The sequence below is a fragment of the Pogona vitticeps genome, chromosome 4 (assembly GCF_051106095.1).
Source record: "Pogona vitticeps strain Pit_001003342236 chromosome 4, PviZW2.1, whole genome shotgun sequence".
Classification (NCBI taxonomy): Eukaryota; Metazoa; Chordata; class Lepidosauria; order Squamata; family Agamidae; genus Pogona; species Pogona vitticeps.
This window is the reverse complement of record NC_135786.1, coordinates 32,031,481-32,052,541: the sequence shown is the minus strand read 5'-3', so window position 1 is coordinate 32,052,541 and position 21,061 is coordinate 32,031,481. Positions and strand designations below refer to the sequence as shown.

At 40.4% G+C, this 21,061-nt stretch overlaps 1 protein-coding gene across 16 annotated transcripts in view; it reads right to left on the bottom strand.

The window, feature by feature from the left end:
* The window catches only part of DLGAP4 (DLG associated protein 4), a 449,524-nt gene that overhangs the window by 13,600 nt on the left and 414,863 nt on the right, over positions 1-21,061 (bottom strand). For 9 of the 16 annotated variants that reach the window (XM_020801095.3, XM_078393219.1, XM_078393220.1 and 6 more), the window contains 4 exons: positions 9,587-9,948; positions 5,559-5,650; positions 4,672-5,081; positions 3,066-3,157 (listed from right to left, as the gene is read on the bottom strand). In XM_020801095.3, the coding sequence (XP_020656754.1) occupies positions 3,066-3,157; positions 4,672-5,081; positions 5,559-5,650; positions 9,587-9,948 (956 nt within the window). Of the gene's footprint in view, positions 1-3,065; positions 3,158-4,671; positions 5,082-5,558; positions 5,651-9,586; positions 10,389-21,061 lie in introns of all 16 variants that reach the window. The other 7 variants (XM_078393225.1, XM_078393227.1, XM_078393229.1 and 4 more) reach the window with 3 other exon arrangements.

Genomic DNA, 21,061 nt, shown 5'->3' with positions numbered 1-21,061 from the left:
CACCCACATGGGTGGGGCCGTTGACATGTTGGGACATGTTCAAGGAAGCCATGGTTTCCAAGAACTCAAGAGCTGGCCCAGTAGCCTCTGCCCCTGCGTGCACGTTGAAATCACCCAAGACCAGAAGCCTTGGGGATCCCAACAGTGCCGGGGAGACAAAGTCGGCCAGCTTCGGAAGGGAAGTGGCTGGGTCGCAGAGAGCGCGGTAACCCAGCAAAATCCCAATACCATCCCTGGCCCCAATTGACACGTGGAGTGCCTCTACTCCCGACTTTACCACTGAGGAGCGCCTAGTAACCTCTAAGCTGGATTTATGAACAATGGCTACTCCCCCCCGCCCCTCCAGTCTACCCTGGTGCTGGATGGCATAACCGGGTGGACAGATGAGAGCCAGTGGAGGGCCCCCCTCCCCGCTAATCCACATCTCGGTTATGCATGCCAGGTCTGCTTCCTTCTCCAGAATAAGATCGTGAATTACCTGGGACTTATTGGACACAGACCTGGCATTCAACAGCAGCAGGGATAGAGTGGAGGGCTGGCTGGGCTGGCTATCTCGATACTGAGGGTTGGACACAGTTTCAGAACAATGAACAGCCGTCAAACATCTGTTCATCGTTCTTCTGGCATGAGTACGGACTGTGCCAATGCCATATCTCCCTCTACCCGTGATCACTGGGGTATTCAGGGGCCCCTCACTGGGCAGACTCTAGGACTCACCACTGGCTTCATCGCACTTTTCTGCAGTCCTAACTCATAGTGAAAGCCCACACAAATAGCCTCTTCAGCCTCACTGCCCTCCATGTATACAAGGCTGATGGAATTAATGGCAAGGAGAACAAGGTGCTCATAAGTATTCACAACAATTTAAAGTGACTACTTCCAGGTCTTGCATAGACCTTCTTTTTCCTCCCACTGCTGTTCACAGAAAACAATGGAGAAATCTGTGATTTTTCCACAGTGGTGACTGTGAAGCACTGTGCTCCTTTCAAGGAAAGATGCAACAGGCAAAATAGTTAATCGTTTGTGAGCGTGGTCCAAAAATTTCCTCACAAGATAGTGAGTTGGGAACTCAGCACGCCCATGCAAGTACCATGCCACCATTTGCACATGTGCATGAGCATATGCCCAGACAAGCGCCACACTGCTGTCTGCGCATGCGCACGAGCGTGGGGGTGCCCCGCCTTCCTCAGCCGGTCTGCGGACTGAAAAAGGTTGGGGACCACTGTATTAGAGAATGGGAGAACTTTGGATCCAAAGCTTCTCTAACAAATTCCTCTTCCTCTCAGCCATTGTGAGAAAACCTACAGCAGATATGGACTAGTGGAGGAGGTTCTTGATGATACAATAAGCATTCTTCAGTGTCCAGGCCTCCTTTCCCACTGACAGATATCGTTCTCCAACTATGAATAGGGAGGCTTGCAAAGCCCTGTGGCCCCTTGGCAGGATCCCAAGAACACAGACTTGTACTCTTAGCTACTCCCATTCTAACAAATGCCAACACTGATCCAATTTCTTTCTCTTTTATACCACAAAAAACAATGATCCAACTGAAAGAATATGGGGATGGTCTGCATCAACTGCAATATATACAAAATATGTTATCACCTGTCATCCAATGGTTCAAAGGATAGCTATAAAAATGTTGTAACTGATTCTCCCCATATAGTATAACTAGTACACAATTAATTATCTTTTGTACACTTTTTAAATTGCATTTTGTATGTTTTAGCCATATAATATGTTTTTTGAGCTGGTCAACTGACCCTAATAAATAAATTCATTCAGGTTATCACCCAGTTAATGATAAACAAATTGATTAGCTACACTGAAACATCCATTCTCTTCTTGTTCACTTATATGTAGGAGACAAATTACTGGCACAAAACAACAACAAACAAAAACAAAAACCAACCACCACCCCCCCAAAAAAAACCCCCAGAAATTTGCTACATCATTAGTTTGGAAGTGCTTTTAGTCTATCAAAAGTGCCCTCTTTCAGTTAAATATGGCATTCCCAATTCAGACTCTTTACTATGAATCAGACTTCTAGCTACACTAAACCTGTAAGGATTATAACAGGATGGAACAATAGAATGACAAGCCAGAAAACCACAGGATTCCTGGCTTGTTATCTCTGAGCTGCCTGTTGCCAGATAATTCCAATTTACTGCACCAGTGGCCAAACAATGGTCCACTGTTTACTTGTCATTTGAATGCAGGTGCTTTCTGTTCTCTGGTTTGTTTCTCTTCCAATATTCCAGGGAAACAAACCAAAAGCAAAGCCTGGCTACCTTCTCTGGCTTGTTGGCAGACAAACCAATCAGAGGAGAAAGCATTTGATCCATGAAACTGAAGTTTCATAGTTTCTTTGGCTGCAAATGGTAGCAATCAGGCAACATGTGCTAGCATACTGGTTATAACTGATAAGCCAGGATTTTCACAGTTTTCTGTTTCCATGCCATCTAGTAGAGACATTACCAGAATAAGTTATATGAGGAATATTAATGTTTAGATATTTACATAATTTAGTTCAGTATATTTTGCCTTCTTGAGCAGGATCAGCTTCTAGGAGTAGCAATAGAAACTCTTGACTCCATGTTCCAGAACAGAACACAGCACCAGACAGCAACTGTGAAAATCAGAGTGCTGATTCTGTATTGTACCATGGCATAAAGTAATATATACAGATGTTTTGGTTGTATTTCAAGTGTTCAGAGTTCTTCTGATATTGAGGAGTGTGAAATCAGGAAACCTCACAGCTACCCTGTAAAGTAGTTCAGTGTTACTCTAGAGTGGAGACTAGAGGAGAAGAAAAGAGATGGGAGTACTGTTGAATCCTTGCCTGTCTGGGAGAAGAAATTATATTAATCAGGAGACAGTTCTGGGCTTGTAATATTGCTGAGTAAACCGCATTACAAAAGCTATTTGGCATAAGTGAGCTGCAGGCAACATGCTGCTGCCACCACCTTTGAAACAAACAAAAAAACTTTCCTGTGGAAAAGTAACAGAAAATGACTCCTCTGACTTCTACAGATTATAGCAATTACAGAGACTTTTACACTTACCAAGTTTTGGTCACAGAGGCCACGGAATTGCTGGAACTTCTGTGACATTAGTAACTGTGCACTGCCCACTGCACTGAGGACTTTGCCTAAGACTGAAGAAGACAAATATTTTTAAGAAGCCAAGTCAAGGCCAATTTTAAAAAAATATCCAAGAAGATTCAAGATGAACATTGTTTCTTCCTGTCTTTCACGCAGACTGACCTTGCCTTCCTTCAGAAGCATTTTTCACTTCCAGGCATTAATGACAAATCCCTGAAAATGAAAATGACTCCCAACCCCTTCCATCAACGCATGTTTTGTCAACCTTTGTTCTACTTCCAACGTCAATGCCCTGTTCACCATCAGGAATGGCAGATGGAGGCAGTGCCACAAAATTCTTCATTTACTGAGTGTTGGTGAAATTTGGCGGTGAGGCCGATAAGGTTTGAACATTTGCTGCTCAGTTTGCTCCCACTTGGGATGTGACTTTCAAAATTCTAGGGCTTTCAGTGTAAAATTCCCAAGCAGACCTCTGAGACTGGGAGAGGAAAAAAAAAGCTAGAAGGCAAAAGAGATGTCTTTTTAGTGCCATTGTCTGCTTCGCTCCATGTGCTTTGGCTACAAAGAAGGAGGAAATGGCCTTTCATTTCTCCTGCTTCCTGGGGGCTGCATTGCTCTATGTGAAGGGCTGTGCAGTGAGAGGCTCCCCCTGTGGTTTAACGGCAGCAAAACCGCCTGTCCTATGAAGCACTGGGGTGACTCCCAGGAAGGGGTATTCCCTTCCCAGCTAATAGACATGGAATAAAGGAGACAACAGTGGAAGAAAGGAATCTTTTTTTTCCCCTTCTGGTTTCTCTTCTTTCAGTCCCAGAAGTCAGCCTGAGAGATTCTAGGTAACGTCTGGGACTGGAAGTCTTAAAATTCTGAAAGTCCCATCCCTAGTCTCTACTACAGATACGTGACCACTTCTTTTCTATTCTCTGTTTCACCTCTGCTAACTCATAATTAAGTTGTTCCAAGTAACAGTGGTCTTCTTAAAGGCCACAAACAGTTGCTAAAAATGTGTGCGGCTTTAGAAATTATGTCTTCAAAAAAACCTGATGTCCTCAGGTTATCACATTTTAAACTTTTCTTATATGGGTTGCATTTACATTTAATTTTTTTTTCTGAATGTGGGAGCGCAAGTGATGTAGGCGAATGCAATCCCAAAGGAGGATGAACATATATCTAATTCTGTCCAAAGGTTATCATGGAAAACAATGGAAAAGAGCACTTATTGGAGGAACAGCAGATTCGTGTTTTTTGGACTACAACTCTCAGAACCCAGGAACATTGTTTAGAAAATTCTCGAAGTTTTTGTCCAAAAACTCAAGTCTGTACACCTCTACTGAGAAAAGGGCTGTTCCATTATGGAGGCCATAGTTTGTTGTGACTGACTCTTAAAGTCCTAAAAGAAAAAAAAAGAGAGGCACAATAGTTTCTGCTCCCTTTTTTCTGCAAAATTCTTAGAGAACAGAACAATCAACTTTTTGGCCCAGCCTACATAGCTGGAAAAGTAGGGAGAGGTCTGGCCATTTTGGATTTTTAAAATTTCCCTGGTCACCAAGACCACCTTGTCAATACTAACCTTCTTCAGAGAGATTATTCTCTTTGGTCTCTTGGTCCATCTGACGACACCACCCTTCTAACCTTTCTGTCTCTGCCTGCAGCAACTTCTGAAACCAATACCCGTCCCTTCGGCAAGCTCCAGGCTGCGCTGGTTCTGAGGGAGTGTTGTTGGTCGTTTCGAGCCAGGGGTCAGGAGGAGGAAGAGAGGAAGGTTCTAGAGCTGGGTCGTTGCTATCTCCATAGGAGAGATTTCTGTTGCTCTGGGAGGGCGTGGCTGGTTGCCTCATACTGGCATCAAGGCTGTTGGAGGTGTTGCATGGGGGACAATCAGCAAGGCTTCTCTCAGATGATTTACAAGTAGAATTATTTGGTTCTTGAGAGTCAGAATCTGTATCCTGCTTCGTGGACATGCTGAGAGAGTGGCTGTTGCTACAAAGAGAAGAGGGGCAGGAAAATATGAGAAGAGGCAGCCCCTGCAGAAGGCTGGATGCCTTACACGGCACACAAAGACAACACTATGGAATTTGTTTATGGCATTTGTAGCTGAACCACACTTCCTTGCCCAACCCTCTCTGCACACAGATACACACACACCACACATGCAGACAGACAAAATTATAAGGTTGCCTGCTTACTGCAATCGGCCATCCAAACAAAGGCTGGCACACATCTATAATTACATTTCCACTTCTTCTTCTTCTTCTTTTTTTTAAATTTCAGGCTTCCAATGATTTGCTTATATTACTGAGTCACCTTTATTTGGTTAAGAGCGCATGCGGTTGAGAAACCCGCCACGGCTCAGCAGCGCAAGAGGAAAAAAGAAACAGGGAACTCAAATCTAAAAGGCTAAACCGCCGCAAAACGGGGTTTACAAAAAGAAAAAAAGAGCCTGCGTCTTCCACTTACCGCCACTCGTCCTCTACCTGTACCCCGATGGACTGGAATTTGGTGGCTGATGGAGGGGGTTCCTCTTTTGCCACTGGCTGAAGGCAGTCAACCTTATTAACAAAAAGATACAAACAAAAAAAACAAAAACACAAAAACTTGCTGCTAGAATTCACATTAGAAGGAAAGAGGCATGCATGCACACAAACACACAGAATGATCATGCAGACAGCATACACCAAGAGGCAGCAAATCCTCTCTATTTTTTTAGACCATGAAGAGTTTGAAATGGGATCAGTAAGAGATTCCAAGACCAACATTTACTCAAAATGGCCACAAGCTCGGTATGGGTTCAGGTGGAGAAGAAGACAAGACAGAAAAAACAAAAAACAAAGATGATGACATAGTAATGAAGACTACTTTGTTCTATTAAAATAACAGTTGCCATTCTCATTAGGTTCTATTTGTGAAGGTAATGAGAACTTATATATCTGTGACTTAAAATTTTGAAAATAAAAATATTTCTCTTTAACATGCAACATTCCTATACTTTGTTATGTAAAATGACTCTAGAGGGAACTTCAGAAGCTTCAAAGCAGGTTTAAACACAACACAACTTTGAGTATGGGTAAACATACTGCAACTTTAGTAATATGGTCACATTCTTTATTACTCATATTAGGTCAGCCCTGCCATTAAGCAAACAGGCACACACAGATATTTAAGTGGCTGAACTACATACATCTGCTACAGGGGCAGAGTCATTAACATTTGACTTTTTTTCCTTCAAAAAAATATTTTCACTGGATATTTTACAATAATATTTCCCTTTTGCTGTTATCCATCCATCTAACAAATCTTTGACAACTGATCAGGCAAGTAACAATCCAGAATCAATAAACTTTTCTCTCTCCTCTTGTTATGTGCCATCAAGTCAGAAATGACTGATAGCAACCTTAATAGGGTTTTCAGGGTAAGTGAGATATTTAAGGAGTTTCGCAGCTCCAGTGAGCTTCCATGATTCAAGTCCAAGCATCCTGAGTTTTATTCCATCACTCTACCTACTACACCACACTGGGTAACTTCTCTTTGATATCAGGCAGAGTAAGGGTCAAGGCAGCATGGAAGATTAATCTGTCTCTACTACAGAGTACATAGGCCCACTTAGAACATTTTGGTAAAGGTGCAGCAATTGTATCCAGAGCACCCCACAAGCAAAAGGTGCAAATAACAATAGACAAGATGGAGTAGCACAGACTGACATGACAATGTATAAGGGCAGAGAGGGAGAAACAGAGAGGCAGAGCAAGGGGAAGAATGTGAAAGAGCACTTCTCAATTTTCAAATATGCCCCCAGCTTATTAAACCACATGGAAGAATATTTTTGAGGGGGAAGGGGGAGACACACACCATAAACCCAGACATTTTCTTTTGGTGCTCTGCTTGGCCAAGGAACATGTTATTATAATCTAAATGTTAACAGATAAGGAACAGGTTGGACAGAAAAGATGAGGTAGCATAACCTCAAATCAAATATGGTAAATACTTCTCTCTTCTGGAAGGGGAAATGACCAGGAGAGTAGTAACACAGAGGTTGATGTGACTTAAGTATGAAGAAGAGAAAGTCCCAAAAATTGGTGGGGTGTTTTACAGGGTGCAAAACAGAGCTGGCTCTGTGACCAGTTCCTACTCAATCCTCCCCCCGTGCTCTTTAACAAAAGAGCTCTTCAAATATTTTTTGGAAGTTAAACAAATTCATCGCAAAATAAAGAGGGGTCAGAGGCATGCTCTCTCATGTCAGAGATATTACTCAATTGGTGCTCATGATATCTGCATGTCACATTTCCCACAGAAATGTATTATTCTTGCACAATACAAGTACTTAGTTGCTAGAGCTATACACATTATAATTAATAATTATAATCTTGTTGCTGAAGCTAAACAAGTTTAATAATTTGTTTCACAATCCTTTTTTTAAAGTATGTAATTGGTAATCTGCTCTTTTTGTGGCAGAAAAATGGTGTAAAATAAAAAAATCATTTATCATATAAATAAATGTGAAAACTTCAGATTAGACACTTGGATTTTTTTAAAGTAAGTGAACTACTGTACCACTTGATCGCCTGCAAAGACTCTTATATACAGAAACTCTGGAATGCTTCAAGTAGCAAACAACAAATATTTCTGACAGTTTTAGAACTGCTCTCTCAGCGTAGTAGTATCCTCTGGATGTGCAGCCATGCTGGTGAGGAATAATGTGAATTTTAATTCAGTATACTGTATCTGAAAGACCTCAAGATGGGAAAAGCTGTTCTAAAATGACAACTAACATGGCCAAAATCTTGTAGTTTAGTGTAGTAAATCACACTTCAGTAGACCCACTGGATCAACGGAGATTTGGTGAGTCAAGTCCTTGGTGAATTCCATTGACGCAAATGGGCCTAATCTAACTGCAACTTACATGGTTAAACACAAATTGATGTTTATTCATCAGAAGAAACTATTGCAAAGCACCAAGTAAGGTAGCAATTTTAACTGTAGTAGATGTTTGATAGCAGATGGGAAAACATTACTATCAATGTTCTAAAGCTGGCCTTATTTTCTGAACCATGTATAGCAGATGATGCACTGTTGACTATATCCCCACTGTTATTATTAGTGTCTGCAAATCTAGAGGGAGTCCAGGGACCAGAAGATGATTATTTTTATAAACTTCCTATTCAAAAGCATTGAACATATTTTGGATGCTAGTTTTGAGATCCATGATGCACAAAATTTGAACTGACATGTACAGAAGTGTTTTTTTTTCCAATTCTGTAATCAGAGTACATATGTGCAAAAGAAAACCCCAAAGTAAGTAAAATGCTATTCTCTGCATTTTCCCACAAATGAATTTGGCACATGAATGTGTGATGTGTATAGTAGATGGCATGAGAAGCAGTCTAACTGGAATTTTCTTCTTGAGAAAACCCATCTTGCTTTGGAACCAAACTTGTTAGGTTTCACAATGTATTATGACATAGCTGAATCCTATGCCTTTATAGTGTTCTGCAGAGCTGAATATTAGTTTGATTCTATACACAGCACATAATTGTTTCAGGGGCTACTTTTGCAGAGAAAAAAGTACTAAAAGTGAAAAGAATGAACACTATACTGTTTTTTAAAAAATAATATCTGCCCTTTAAATATTTCTCCCCTGCTGCTTCAAGATGTATCCTTTCTTTCAAACTTGTTTAGTATGTTAAACAAGAGCAACAACTGGTAACATTTTGAGCAACTATACAAAAGGATGAATTATTTTTAAATGATTTGGAAGTTGCACCCCACCCCAAGTGCTACATGGTACATTTGGACACTTGAAGGCACAGGTGGCTTGCAGGTGGCACTTTGCTCACAACTGATGTAGGGAGAAGGAAGCCCTGGAAAGGTAAGTTAGGGATAAGTCATCCATGCCAATAAGTCATTTGGGGAATACTGGGGATTTGTGCTGCCTGTTCCACTGTACTGTTTGCGCTGAAGGTTGCTAAGCCCTGTTGTAGAGCAGAGACTGAAAATGTGCACTAATTTGGATACTGCTAAATAAAGCCCACCATCCCTCACCACTGACTATTCTTCACAGGCCTAATGAGAGCTTCAGTTGGACCACATTTAGAGACAACACCCCTTGTCTAGAGACACACAACACTTCTGTTCATGGAGCACCTTAAGAGATGAAAGCTTTTGTTCTTCCTATGTATGTTTCATAGGGCAGCATATGCACAATCTCCATATATGTGAAAGAAGCTGGAAAGAATCTGTGGATATGGAAGGTCCTCCTATATAAGGTAACAGGGTCTACTGACAGTGCTATGAAATCCTTGCCTAATGAACAGTTTGATACATACTCTTTTTTTCCCTCCCTTCAAGTCTTCCTGGGGTTTTATAAAATCAAACTTCTCCAGAGGCACACACTTGGCATAGATGCCAGAGCAGTTCAACATATACACACATATAAAAATGGTGACATTAAGAACATATTTGAGAGAAAATGAGAATAAGAAATCCCATACTTGTATTCCTATAGACGACAGCTTCCGTTTGGGGATATTCTCCACCTTTGGCTCTTCGTTTGTCAGTGTCCCTTTGTCAGTCTTCAGGGTTGCATTTTTCAGGGGTAGTTCAGGAGGCTCTCTGGGTGGAGTCACAACTGTTCCTCTTGTCACACTGGGTGGCCTGTTGCTTTCTAAGCTATCGGATGAATTGCTCAGTCCTGACTGGCTGTTGACCTCACTCTTATGGTCCTGGTTGTCTAGGTAGTTGTCTTGCGCTGATTCGGTGCTGCTCTGCACTGTGACAGAGATGAAGGGCTTGGAGGTGGTCCGAGGTGGGACTGGTGGTGGTGTCTTTTTATATCCCACTAGGCATGCCGAACCTGCGATAGTGGAGGTGAGGAAGCACAAAAGGAAAGAGGGGAAGCAGAAGGTGGAAGAAAAAGCAGCAGAGATCCAGTGAATAGAGAGGAAAAAAGCAACAACAATGTTCATAGAAGTCTAATAAGCACAAAGGCAGAAGATATCAATCTAGCCAGCAGTATGCACAGAGCAGCCCAAACCAAAGCAAACTAGTAGCCATCACCATCCTGCTATGAAATTGAGGAGGAATGTCATAACACAGACTGGAAAACCCAAGATAAAGTGAGGAGGATCCCTCCAGAAAGCTGTTATAAGCAAACTTTGCTTTCTAAAGGTCTACAGTGGGTATGTGGAAGTGAGCAGTCTTGGTTTATATTTAAGGTCTGAAGAAAGCCTTCTCTTGGTGTTTGAACCCATCAGTCGACAAATTTCAGTTTCTTCACTAAACTGGCACTTGAACCTAGAAAAGGAAAATACCATAGAGGGATTGTATCAGGCAAAGCCATGTTTATTTATTTAGTTCTCACAGTTCATAGTCTCTCTATGGATTAAAGCACCTAGTGGCTACACACACTCTGGACCCAGAAACGTGAGTCTGTCTACATCTTTCTAAAACTGGAACTGAAAGTAACCATATATACCAAAGGGGTAGCCACCCCAGTCTGTTGCAGTAAATGTAATAAAATATTTCACGGCAGTATAAAGACAAAACTACCTTATTAGTACACAGACTTTGGTCCACATAGTCCACTTATTCAGATCAACATAATAAGTATTCTTATATATCGCTAAAGAAAAATACTGTATGATAAAGATCTCGATCTTAAAAAGAGATAGATGCTACAAAGTTAGAGATATCACAGAAGACTTGTGTGCACTGTGGCAAGAGTTTATAGGACAGATGAGTGGCAGAAACCAATTTCTTCCAAATAAATTACAGAATCTTTAATGCATACATTCAAAGTTGACATGATGCCAAAATCTTCTTGTGTAAGAGGAATAGAGTAACCTACAGCAGCCTGTTAATTACTGTTAAAGAATCCCCAATTTGATTCCTTGTAGCTTATATGTAATTCCATCACACATGAATCAGATGGTTTTGCATATAACCCAAAATCAATGTAGAGACCTCTTAATTAGCAGCAATCTGTTTGTGTAGGTTACATATTTTTTTTTCTTACATTGAGGTAACTTACATGGAAGGATTTGGACTAATAACAGATATCTTCACTCTTATCTAGAGATTATAATAGACTTTCTATATATTGCAAATCATTTTGTATAGAGAAGTGCTATAGATCACAGTTCATTTTTCTTCCTTAAGCTGCATCTTCAAACAGACGGTGCCAAATTCATTGGTTGTATCTGGATGGCAGTAAGGCACTATGTACGAATACAATAACAGGCCAGGACAAACCTCAGTCTCAAGGGCTCCCTTCCTTCCCTGCAGCTCTGATGAGGAAAACAAACTTCCAAATCTAGATTGTTGTTTGACACTTTTGCCTATAGGAAATCATACTGTCCCCATATTCTATCCTAACGGTAGCTTGTTGTCCACAGTACAGGTTACACATCAGGACAATCAAGTGCCAAGGCAAACCCATTTCTTTTAGAACAACCCACAATTTCACATGATCCACACTGTCAAAGACTTTGCTTTAGTTTATAAAGCATACAGTGACCAAAATAATTGCACTGCAAAGCAGATCAGATGGCGGTGGGATGGGTGACAAATAGCCTGGGAGGCTTTTTAAACCCTAGATGAGAGTCTAAAGGAAACCAATACTAATTAGGAAGCTAGCAATTATTTTCTCCCTACCCCACAGAGGGAATGGCCATGTATGAATTGAATAATCTGTTTTAGGCTCCCAGAGGAGAAAAGATCATAAGCCTGACACAGAACAGAAAAGTCATGTTAACAAATGTTTCAGGAAAACATTCATATTTAGAAGGATTTTATCTCCTCTTACGTACAGGTACTGTACCCTCCTTCCCTCGACAAAACATCTATAAAGAAAAGCCTCGAAAGTGACCAGTATCTCTCCCTGCCCCTCCAATGTGAGTATCCTGCAGCTAAATATTTTATTCTTCAGCTTTCAATACTTTGGACAAGCACTGGCCCCACCCCCTCTTTCATCTAAGCTCCAGATTAGGGAACCAGCCAGTTCGCAGAGTCTCTAAACTACCCTTGGCGCTGCATCCTCTATTCGCAGGATGTTTGTGTGTCTCTCTCATTTATGTCTTTTTCACACAAAACCATCTAAGAGACAATGAAAGAGGACACTGTTTTGCATAACACACAAATCAGCACTTTCAAATGAAAAATATCTGTATAATTTTTAAAAATAGTCTACATTATCAACATAGGGACGAGGTGGTGCTGCGGGCTAAACCGCAGAAGCCTGTGCTGCAGGGTCAGAAGACCAGCAGTCATAAGATCGAATCCACGCGACAGAGTAAGCGCCCGTCGCTTGTCCCAGCTCCCGCTAACCTAGCGGTTCGAAAGCATGCAAATGCGAGTAGATAAATAGGGACCACCTTGGTGGGAAGGTAACAGCGTTCCGTGTCTAAGTCGCACTGGCCATGTGACCACGGAAGATTGTCTCCGGACAAACGCTGGCTCTATGGCTTGGAAATGGGGATGAGCACCGCCCCCTAGAGTCGAACACGACTGGACAAAAATCGTCAAGGGGGACCTTTACCTTTACCTTTTTACACTATCAACAGCAGCTGGAGATGATGATCCACAAGGTCCCTTACAGCTCTGCAGTAAGAGGATAATGATGATATCCCAATACTGTACATTGGGAAGTATATGACCAAACAAGTTGTGTGCTTGCTTAATCTGCTGCTGAAGCACTGTTGACGGGCAATTTCAAATCCATGTTCTGTTTTCTTACAATATGGTTCCTTATTTTATATAGGATGCAAACTGGTCAGTCCCTCAGATAGAGGATTACCTTCTGTAAAGTAGGTCACAAAGCCACCCTATCTTCTTAAGTGCAAACGTATTTTTTAAAAATGATCACAATATATTTCCTTCTGAGGATTGTAATTCTCAACAACTGGGCAGTCAGCTCCTGTGAAGAGGGTGCTCACATTTTGTGTGAATGTTATTTCCACAAATGCGAATAGAAACTTACATTTCTTTATTTCTTCTGAAAACAAATGTAACTAATAAACATTGATAATTTTAACATGAGGACACATTAGTGCTATCAACCAAGCTTCTTAATAAAAAGCTTGTTGTGGTGTGTGAAAATACTGAGATCTATCCACAAAGGACAAGCACGCAGTGGGGAAGTGGACAATGTCTCATTGCCCCCCCTCAAACTCATCCTGTCATTCCTGTGTCCACTGGCACCAGCCCTTTAACTCACCACTTCTGATTTTTTTAAAAAAAATGGAGGTGGTGGTATTGGTATTTGTGCAATAAGATCAAGGGCACCAACTGTGTGAAGTACACAGAGCTAGACCACTTTAAAAAGGTGCTTGCATTTTAAACCATAGGGTGGCCATGTGACCTACTTTACGCAATGTCCTATGTCTGAAGGACTGACCAGTCTACATGTCATTTAAGATTAAGACCATAGGAAGGGAGAACAAGGGCTTTAAATTGCCCACCGACAGCACTTTAACAGCAGAATGACTTGGTAGAGACTGGAATGGCCAACTGTATATGGTTGGCAAGGATTAGGGTGAGTGGCCTCCCTTCTTCATTCATACATATAATTATTGTGGGAATGGCACAAAACCTCATTTTTGGGGGGGTATTTGGTCAACATTAAAAATTCCAAAGTAAAATTAACATGTATGCGGAGCAGCCAAGATTGTGTGTAAACAAATCTGAGTGATGATAGGTATGAATGTATGAAGTTGCCTTATAGCAATCGTGGTCCAAGACTAGCTACACTGACTGCAGTGGCTCGTATCGTTTCAGGCAAAGGTCATGCCCAGCCGCAACATCTTCACCCGGAAAAGCTGAAACTGATGTTGGGACCTCATGCAAAAGCTACACACTGTCACCCGTAAAACACAGAATGTACTTTCTAACTGCCAAGAAAGAGGAAAAACAGTATAAGAACAGAGAGTTTACACTAGTCTCACAAATTTACTTTAGCAGCAGTTGATGTTATGCTAACAGAAACTATGCAACTCTGTTTTTACTTTGTGACTCCTGAAGGTTTGGAGAAATATGCTACTGGAGTTATTTCGATCAAGTAATGTTATTTTCCTGTAAGCTCTCCAGTTTCATCCTTTTAATTCTACTTGGGTTTCTATTTTTATAATAGCTATTTTCAGAAAACAGCATTTCAGAAGTTGGCACTACCTCTTTGGAACTATCAATTGTTTCCAGATATTCTCTGCTGCCTCTAGCCATGGCCTCAATAGATTGCTGGCTGCCGGTCGAGATGAATGTATAAAGTTGAATTTTTTTATAGAATTTTTTTTCATTATGAATGTTCAAAATGGCATAAGCTGGCCTATAAATAAGATAAAGAAAGAAAAGAAAAAAATATGGCACACCCTGTGATTCTGTCTATAGCTGTCTCGGCTATTCCTTGTCATTTCCTTAAAATACATGGGTGCTAACATGAAGCCCAGGAACATTTTGTATCTCCTGGCTGTCATTTCCACACTCTGAAAATGTTTGTTCAGAAATACCCCTTGGAGAGCCTGCTATTATGCCTCTCCATATTTCAATTTTTTCAAAGAAAAAATTGGTCACTGAAGGGCACAGGGAGGCTTTTAAAATTACTGAAACTTATTTTTTTAGTTAATGAAAACCCAATGTAGCGATCTTTACAAAGAATTCTGCAGCTTTAAGATTGTTATTAATAATTCTTAAAAATCAAATATGCAAATGAACTCTGCAGCCATGTCCCTTCCCTTTTTATACACTTTTCTTGAGAGTACAGTTCTTGAGCTGCTGGCAATTCTAAAAATTGGCCTTTTGTCCTGCTGACATTGCCCCCCCATTGCTCCACTGAAACACAAATGATTCAAGATTAACACTCCAGAGAGAAATGAATGGATGTGCGTTTGTTACACAGGCTAAAAAATATAATACGTCAGACAACATTAAAACTGAAGGTCTTCTTCGGTTCACAAAGATCTCTTCTGTTCATTACTAAGGATCAGAGTTGGAATATTTCCTGCAAGTGGTTTGAATGAGCCTATAAAACTTATACCAAATAAAAATGCAGTTTTTCTTATGTTCCATCCTATTTTCTCCGCCATTGCTAAAGTACATTAATATTTGTACACAACACAAAACACAGAATCGGATGTGTATTGAGCACATATATAAAACTGCTCAATATGGACACTCACAGGTGATTTCCAAAAAAGGCAATTGTATGTTAACTGGTGACCAAAAAAGTGGCATCTTGAGCATGAACAAATTTATTATGGTATTAACCTTTTTGGACAATGGCCAGCTTCATCAGATGTATCAAATATTATTCTCTAAATCAAATCATAGGTACCTTCATAGGTAAGGCAGTGGAGGAAGGAGCAGAAACCATGAGATAAGGGAGAACTTAAATACAGATAAGTAGACGTATACTAGACAAAGACATGCTTTCCACTGATCCATTTTTAAATAAAAAATATGTTGGAAGGCATGTACAAAATTGGGTTAAGATTTTATGAAACGTTTCCATGGCAATAACTGTTCTCTCAAAATAGAACTTTACTTCTCCCTATGGCCCACAAGAGCAATTGTTGCATTCTAAACTTAGATGGGAAAAGGATCATTGGTTCCATTTGAGAATAATAATGCCATCTTTTATCCTAACAAAATGATATTTCCACTTGCCCAACTGTGGGTTGGCTGAACTTTCAACCACCTTCTAACACTCTGACAGAAGACTACTGATTAAAATGATCTCATAAAATATATTTAAGATCACTGATTACCTGCAACTGACAAAACATTTCTCAAATCAACCTTCAAGGGGTGTGTGTGTGTGTGTGTGTGTGTGTGCGTGTGCATACATGTCACTGGTGTCACTGTTTTCTAAAGCAGAAATGAAATGCAGGATTAGTGAAGGCTGTCTTCATGTATGGAATAAAGCTACACATATTGCCCATTTGTGATGTTATAACATCAAAAAAAGGAACAGTAATGAGTACATCAATCAAGACACAGCTATTCCCAATTAAAGATGACAGTGGCACCAGAAATTGTGGTGAAAGCACAGAGCACAGTTAACAAGATTCTATGAGAAGGAAAGAAAGCTAGAGCTGTATAGAAGAAACACCAGGGTAGACCCAAAGATCCGGCAAGCGGAGAAAGGGCACCCTTGCTGCCCACTAACAGAAGGTGGGAAAGAGACAGATGTAGGGGATAATCAGTGAAAGATTCCTTTCACCTTCTGCAATCAAAGATGCTTCCTTTCATGAAAACACTTCTTTGGAAACAGAAAGCACTTTGAATCCAACTCACTGTTCTTTATTTTCTCTTATCTTTCTCACTGCAGCTCTCCCATCTCATTACTTCCAAGTTCAACAGAAGATTGAGTCAAATTCCAAACAATACATGACCACCATTAACTAGGAAGAGATTATGGCTATCTTTCACCTTAAAATAATCAGATGATTATCATTTTTTAAACAGGAGATCAGTAAATAAAGAGGTATTGAATTCTAATGCTTTCTGAAGTTTCATGTTTTTCTCTCTCTCTCACCTCCTCATCTTCCTCCATACAGACTACAGATTTTATTTTCTTCTGGGAACCCCTGCAATTATTACGTCAGACTACAAAAAGGCATTGACCTACATTCTGCCTTCCTGTTGCTAAGGCCTTTATCAGGTTTCTCTTATTTCAGCTACTTTGATTTATTTTTACCGGCAGTCTATTTGTCACTCCTAGAAAAAAAAAAACTAACTAAAAGCAGTATTTTTATTGCAGTCCTTGATAATCCTGCCTTTCACCATGGAGCAAAGGACAGAAATCATGGGGCCCTCCAAGTGGTCTTCCCTACCATTATGCTCTAACTAGACCCAAGGCATACTTTGCTCTAGCTAGGTAATTATATTATGTGCTCTCTGACCATGTTTTCTAAGACAGGGGCAGATAATTGCTAGAAATTCAGGGACCACAAATGCCCATTTCGGGACCCTGGCGGGTAGTACAGTGGGGTCTTGACTTAAGAACGGCTTGAGTTAAGAACATTTTGACTTAAGAACTACTCTCATAGGAAAATATTGACCTGACTTAAGTACTTAGATTTGAGTTAAGAACTGAAAAAAACCACGTGGGAGGCAGGGAAAGTGCAAAATTTGAACTTTCAGTTAACTGTTGGCCAGTGAAAAGGGTGCCTGTCTGCTTCCTCACTCCTCCCAGCGTTTAGAGAGTGGATTGGGAGTCTTCAGACTGCCTGGTACTGCCTGGACTGTATTTTCCCTGCCTTCCCTGAACCTTTCTTGACCTAAGAAAAAAAGAAACAAAATATCCCCCTCTAGTGGTCGAAGGCAGAATAGCGGCTTCCCATTAGTTTCTATGGACGGAAAAGAGCAGATACGGATCAAATGGTTTTCAATGCATTCCTATGGGAAATGCAGATTTGACTTGAGAACTTTTTGACTTGAGAACCGCCTTCCAATACGGATTAAGTTCTCAAGTCAAGACCCCACTGTACTTGCTTCCATGAACCTCGCCTTGCAAAAGTTTATTTCACAAAAATTGTGCCTTTTTAAAAAATTGAAAAGTCCCCTTTTACTCTCTAGTGAACGAAAATTAATTTGAGAGGACATAGACCTCCTCAAAGCATGGCAAAACCCTTGAATCCCTTATGGGGCATAACACAATTTCTGAAGTCCATTCTTTCGGGGGGGGGGGAAATCAGCTGATTTTAAAAATTAGGGGTCCCCTGGGACTGCATGTGGCCCACACTTGCCACAAAGATTAATACTATGTAAATATTCAGTATGCTCCCCCAGCCTTGGGCAAGATGCTTAAGATGGAACCAGAAACTAAGAAAAATGTACACAAACACTTTGGTTTTCATCACTGGAGAATGGAAGGGGATTGCCTTGCCACCTCAAAACAGTCTGAGAGACAAATGTTTTACATTGTAAAGGTGAAAATCTGGGCAACATTTTGATTGCCTTGAAAGTTCTACTGATTCAATTGGTCTATTCTGGCTCCTATATACTACTGGATTTCATCCAGCATGTTCCATTTTCTTCTAGCTGGACCACAACACTATCCTAAGATAGTAAAAGGCATTGATAGCACTAATAAATAAAAGGCCTTCACATGCACTTTGAGGCCATTACGCCAATTTTGGAAATATAAGTAAGCCAAAACAGGCAACCAACAACCATTTGCTCCGACAGTTTCTGGATTGTCATCCCACTGGTGTGAGATTGACTGTAGATTTCTCCACATGAATTCCAGTGTATTTAGACCTAGCTTGCCACAGCAAGTCAAAATCAGGACTATGGTATACTTTTATTCAATAAGCTTTTTTGCTGAACTAGTTACCAATACTAGTAATTAAAATTTCTCGTGATTCAGAAGCTAAGAATCTTACAACTCAATACCCCTTTGTTTCTGCTTCATATCAATTCTCATTTGTTTATCACTTTTCTACCCACAAGGAGTCTCAAAGCTATTTACATTTAAAATACCAAACAACAGACCATTCTTAAAAGACAAATACAAACCTTTCCCTAAAATATAGTTTTAAAAAACAAATCCTATTCAACACAAGTTCTTTGAAACAACACAATTTAAGTGCCTATTAAAAACTGAAAAGTGGAACCAACCCAGTTTAGGAAGGAGGAAGAGACAACGTATTTAACTTTGCCAGTAATATATCTTTACAATTTACAGTAAAGCCAACTTTGTTGACCTTGAAAAGCTATGGATCATTTAAAAAGAAACAGGAATGTCATAAAATGTAATAGCTAAAACAGATAACTTGTACTTTGGACAAGATACTACTGTTAGGACAAAATATGAAGAAACAAAATTGTTCCCAACAGGTAAAGGTTTAGACAAGGATGAGTTTTATCTATCTGTACAACCTATACACAGAACATATCATTACAAAAACTTGCGTTAGGTTAGAGGAAGGAAGAACAGGTGCTCCTGGTTAATCGGAAGGCAGATGAGGGAATAGGGACACTACCGAGCTGGATGGGGTTACACTCCCCATGAAAACTCAGGTCCGCAGCTTGGGTGTACTCCTGGATTCATCCCTAAACTTGGATGCCCAGGTCTTGCCGGTGGCCAGGAGTGCATCTGCATAGCTAAAGCTGGTGTGCCAGCTGCGCCCGTTCCTTGAGATGTCAGATCTGGTTACAGCAACACACACATTAGTTACATCCCGTTTGGACTACTGTAATGTGCTCTATGTGGAGCTGCCTTTGAAGACATTTTGGAAACTTCAGCTGGTGAAAACCCTGCAGCCAGACTACTGACTGGGGCCAGCTACAGGGAGTATATAACGCACCTGTTACAAGAACTGCACTGGTTGCCAGTCTGTTTACGGGCCCAACTCAAAGTGCTGGTCATTACTTATAAGGCCCTATACAGCTTGGATCCAGGCTACCTGAAGGACTGTATCTCCCTATATGTGCCTTCTCAGCGATTAAGATCAGCACAGGAGGCCCTCTTCTCGGTCCCATTGCCAGCACAAGGACAGCTGATGGGGAAACGGGAGAGGGTCTTCTCTGTGGCAGCTCACAGGCTATAGAATGCTGTCCCTCGGGAGATCAGGATGGCCCCTACCCTTTTATCCTTTCAGAAAAAAGCTAAACACCCATTTCTTCAGGGAGATTTTTAACAGTTATAACTGAACCCCTGAACACCATTTCAGCAGAAATTTCAATCTTTTTTATGTTTTTATTTTTTAATCTTTTAATTGTATTTTAAATCATATATTGTTTACTTTTATCTGTTAATATTTAACTTATTATGTTTTTAAATTGTGTGAATTTTAATGTTATGAGCTGCTTTGGGTCCCTTGTTGGGAGAAATGTGGCATAAAAATAAAACAAACAAACAAATGAATAAGAATAAACATTAGTGGAAGAAAAAACACAATTTTTAAAATATGCAGATGACACCATATTACTGGCAGAAGACAGCAATGGCCCAAAACGACTGAAAATATTAAAGCAGGATTGCAGCTAAACATTAAGAATTTAAAAATAATTTCTATAGAAGAATTACTGTATTTTTTGCACCATAAGACTCACTTTTTCCCACAAAACAGGGGGTGGAAAGTCTGTGCATCTTATGGAGCGAAGAAAACAGATTATATTTTCCTGTTTTCTTCTACTAAAAAATCGGTGCGTCTTATGGAAAGGTGCGTCTTATAGAGCGAAAAATACGGTACATTACTTTAATGCTGACAATGAAGAAATAGAGCGTGTTAAGGACTTTCTATGCCTTGGTTCCACCACTGATCCAAACGGTGATGGCTGGACGAAGACCACTTAAGATGAAAAAAGAAATCAGCCTGTTTAAAATGTGGTGGTGGTGAAGAGCTTTACAGATGCAATTGATGAAAATACTAACAAATGAGTTCTAGAACAAAGACCAACAAATCGCCCCGAAAATAAGACAGGATCTTATATTAATTTTTAATCCAAAAAATGCATTAGGGCTTATTTTAAGGGGATTTTTTTCTTCATCTACAACAATCTACATTTATTCAAATAAAGTCATATCATCTTCCTCTAGTTGCTGCACAATGGTGGAGGGCGGGGTTTCACTTAACCGGGGCTTATTTTTGAGGTAGGGCTTATATTTTTTCACCAGAAGAGAAGACTCCCTGGAAAAGACCCTGATGTTAAGAAAGTGTGAAGGCAAGAGGAGAAGGGGACGACAAAGGACGAGATGGTTGGACAGTGTCATCGAAGCAACCGATATGAATTTGACTCAACTCCGGAGGCAGTGGAAGACAGGAGGGCCGGACGTGCTCTGGTCCATGGGGTCACGAAGAGTCGGACACGAGTAAACGACTAAACAGCAACAACAACAGGGGTAATATTACGAGTATCTTGAAAAATCATATTAGAGCTTATTTTCAGGTTAGGTCTTATGTTTGGGGAAACACATTATCATACTTGGAGCATATCAAGAGAAGACAAGACTCACTGGAAAAACAGTA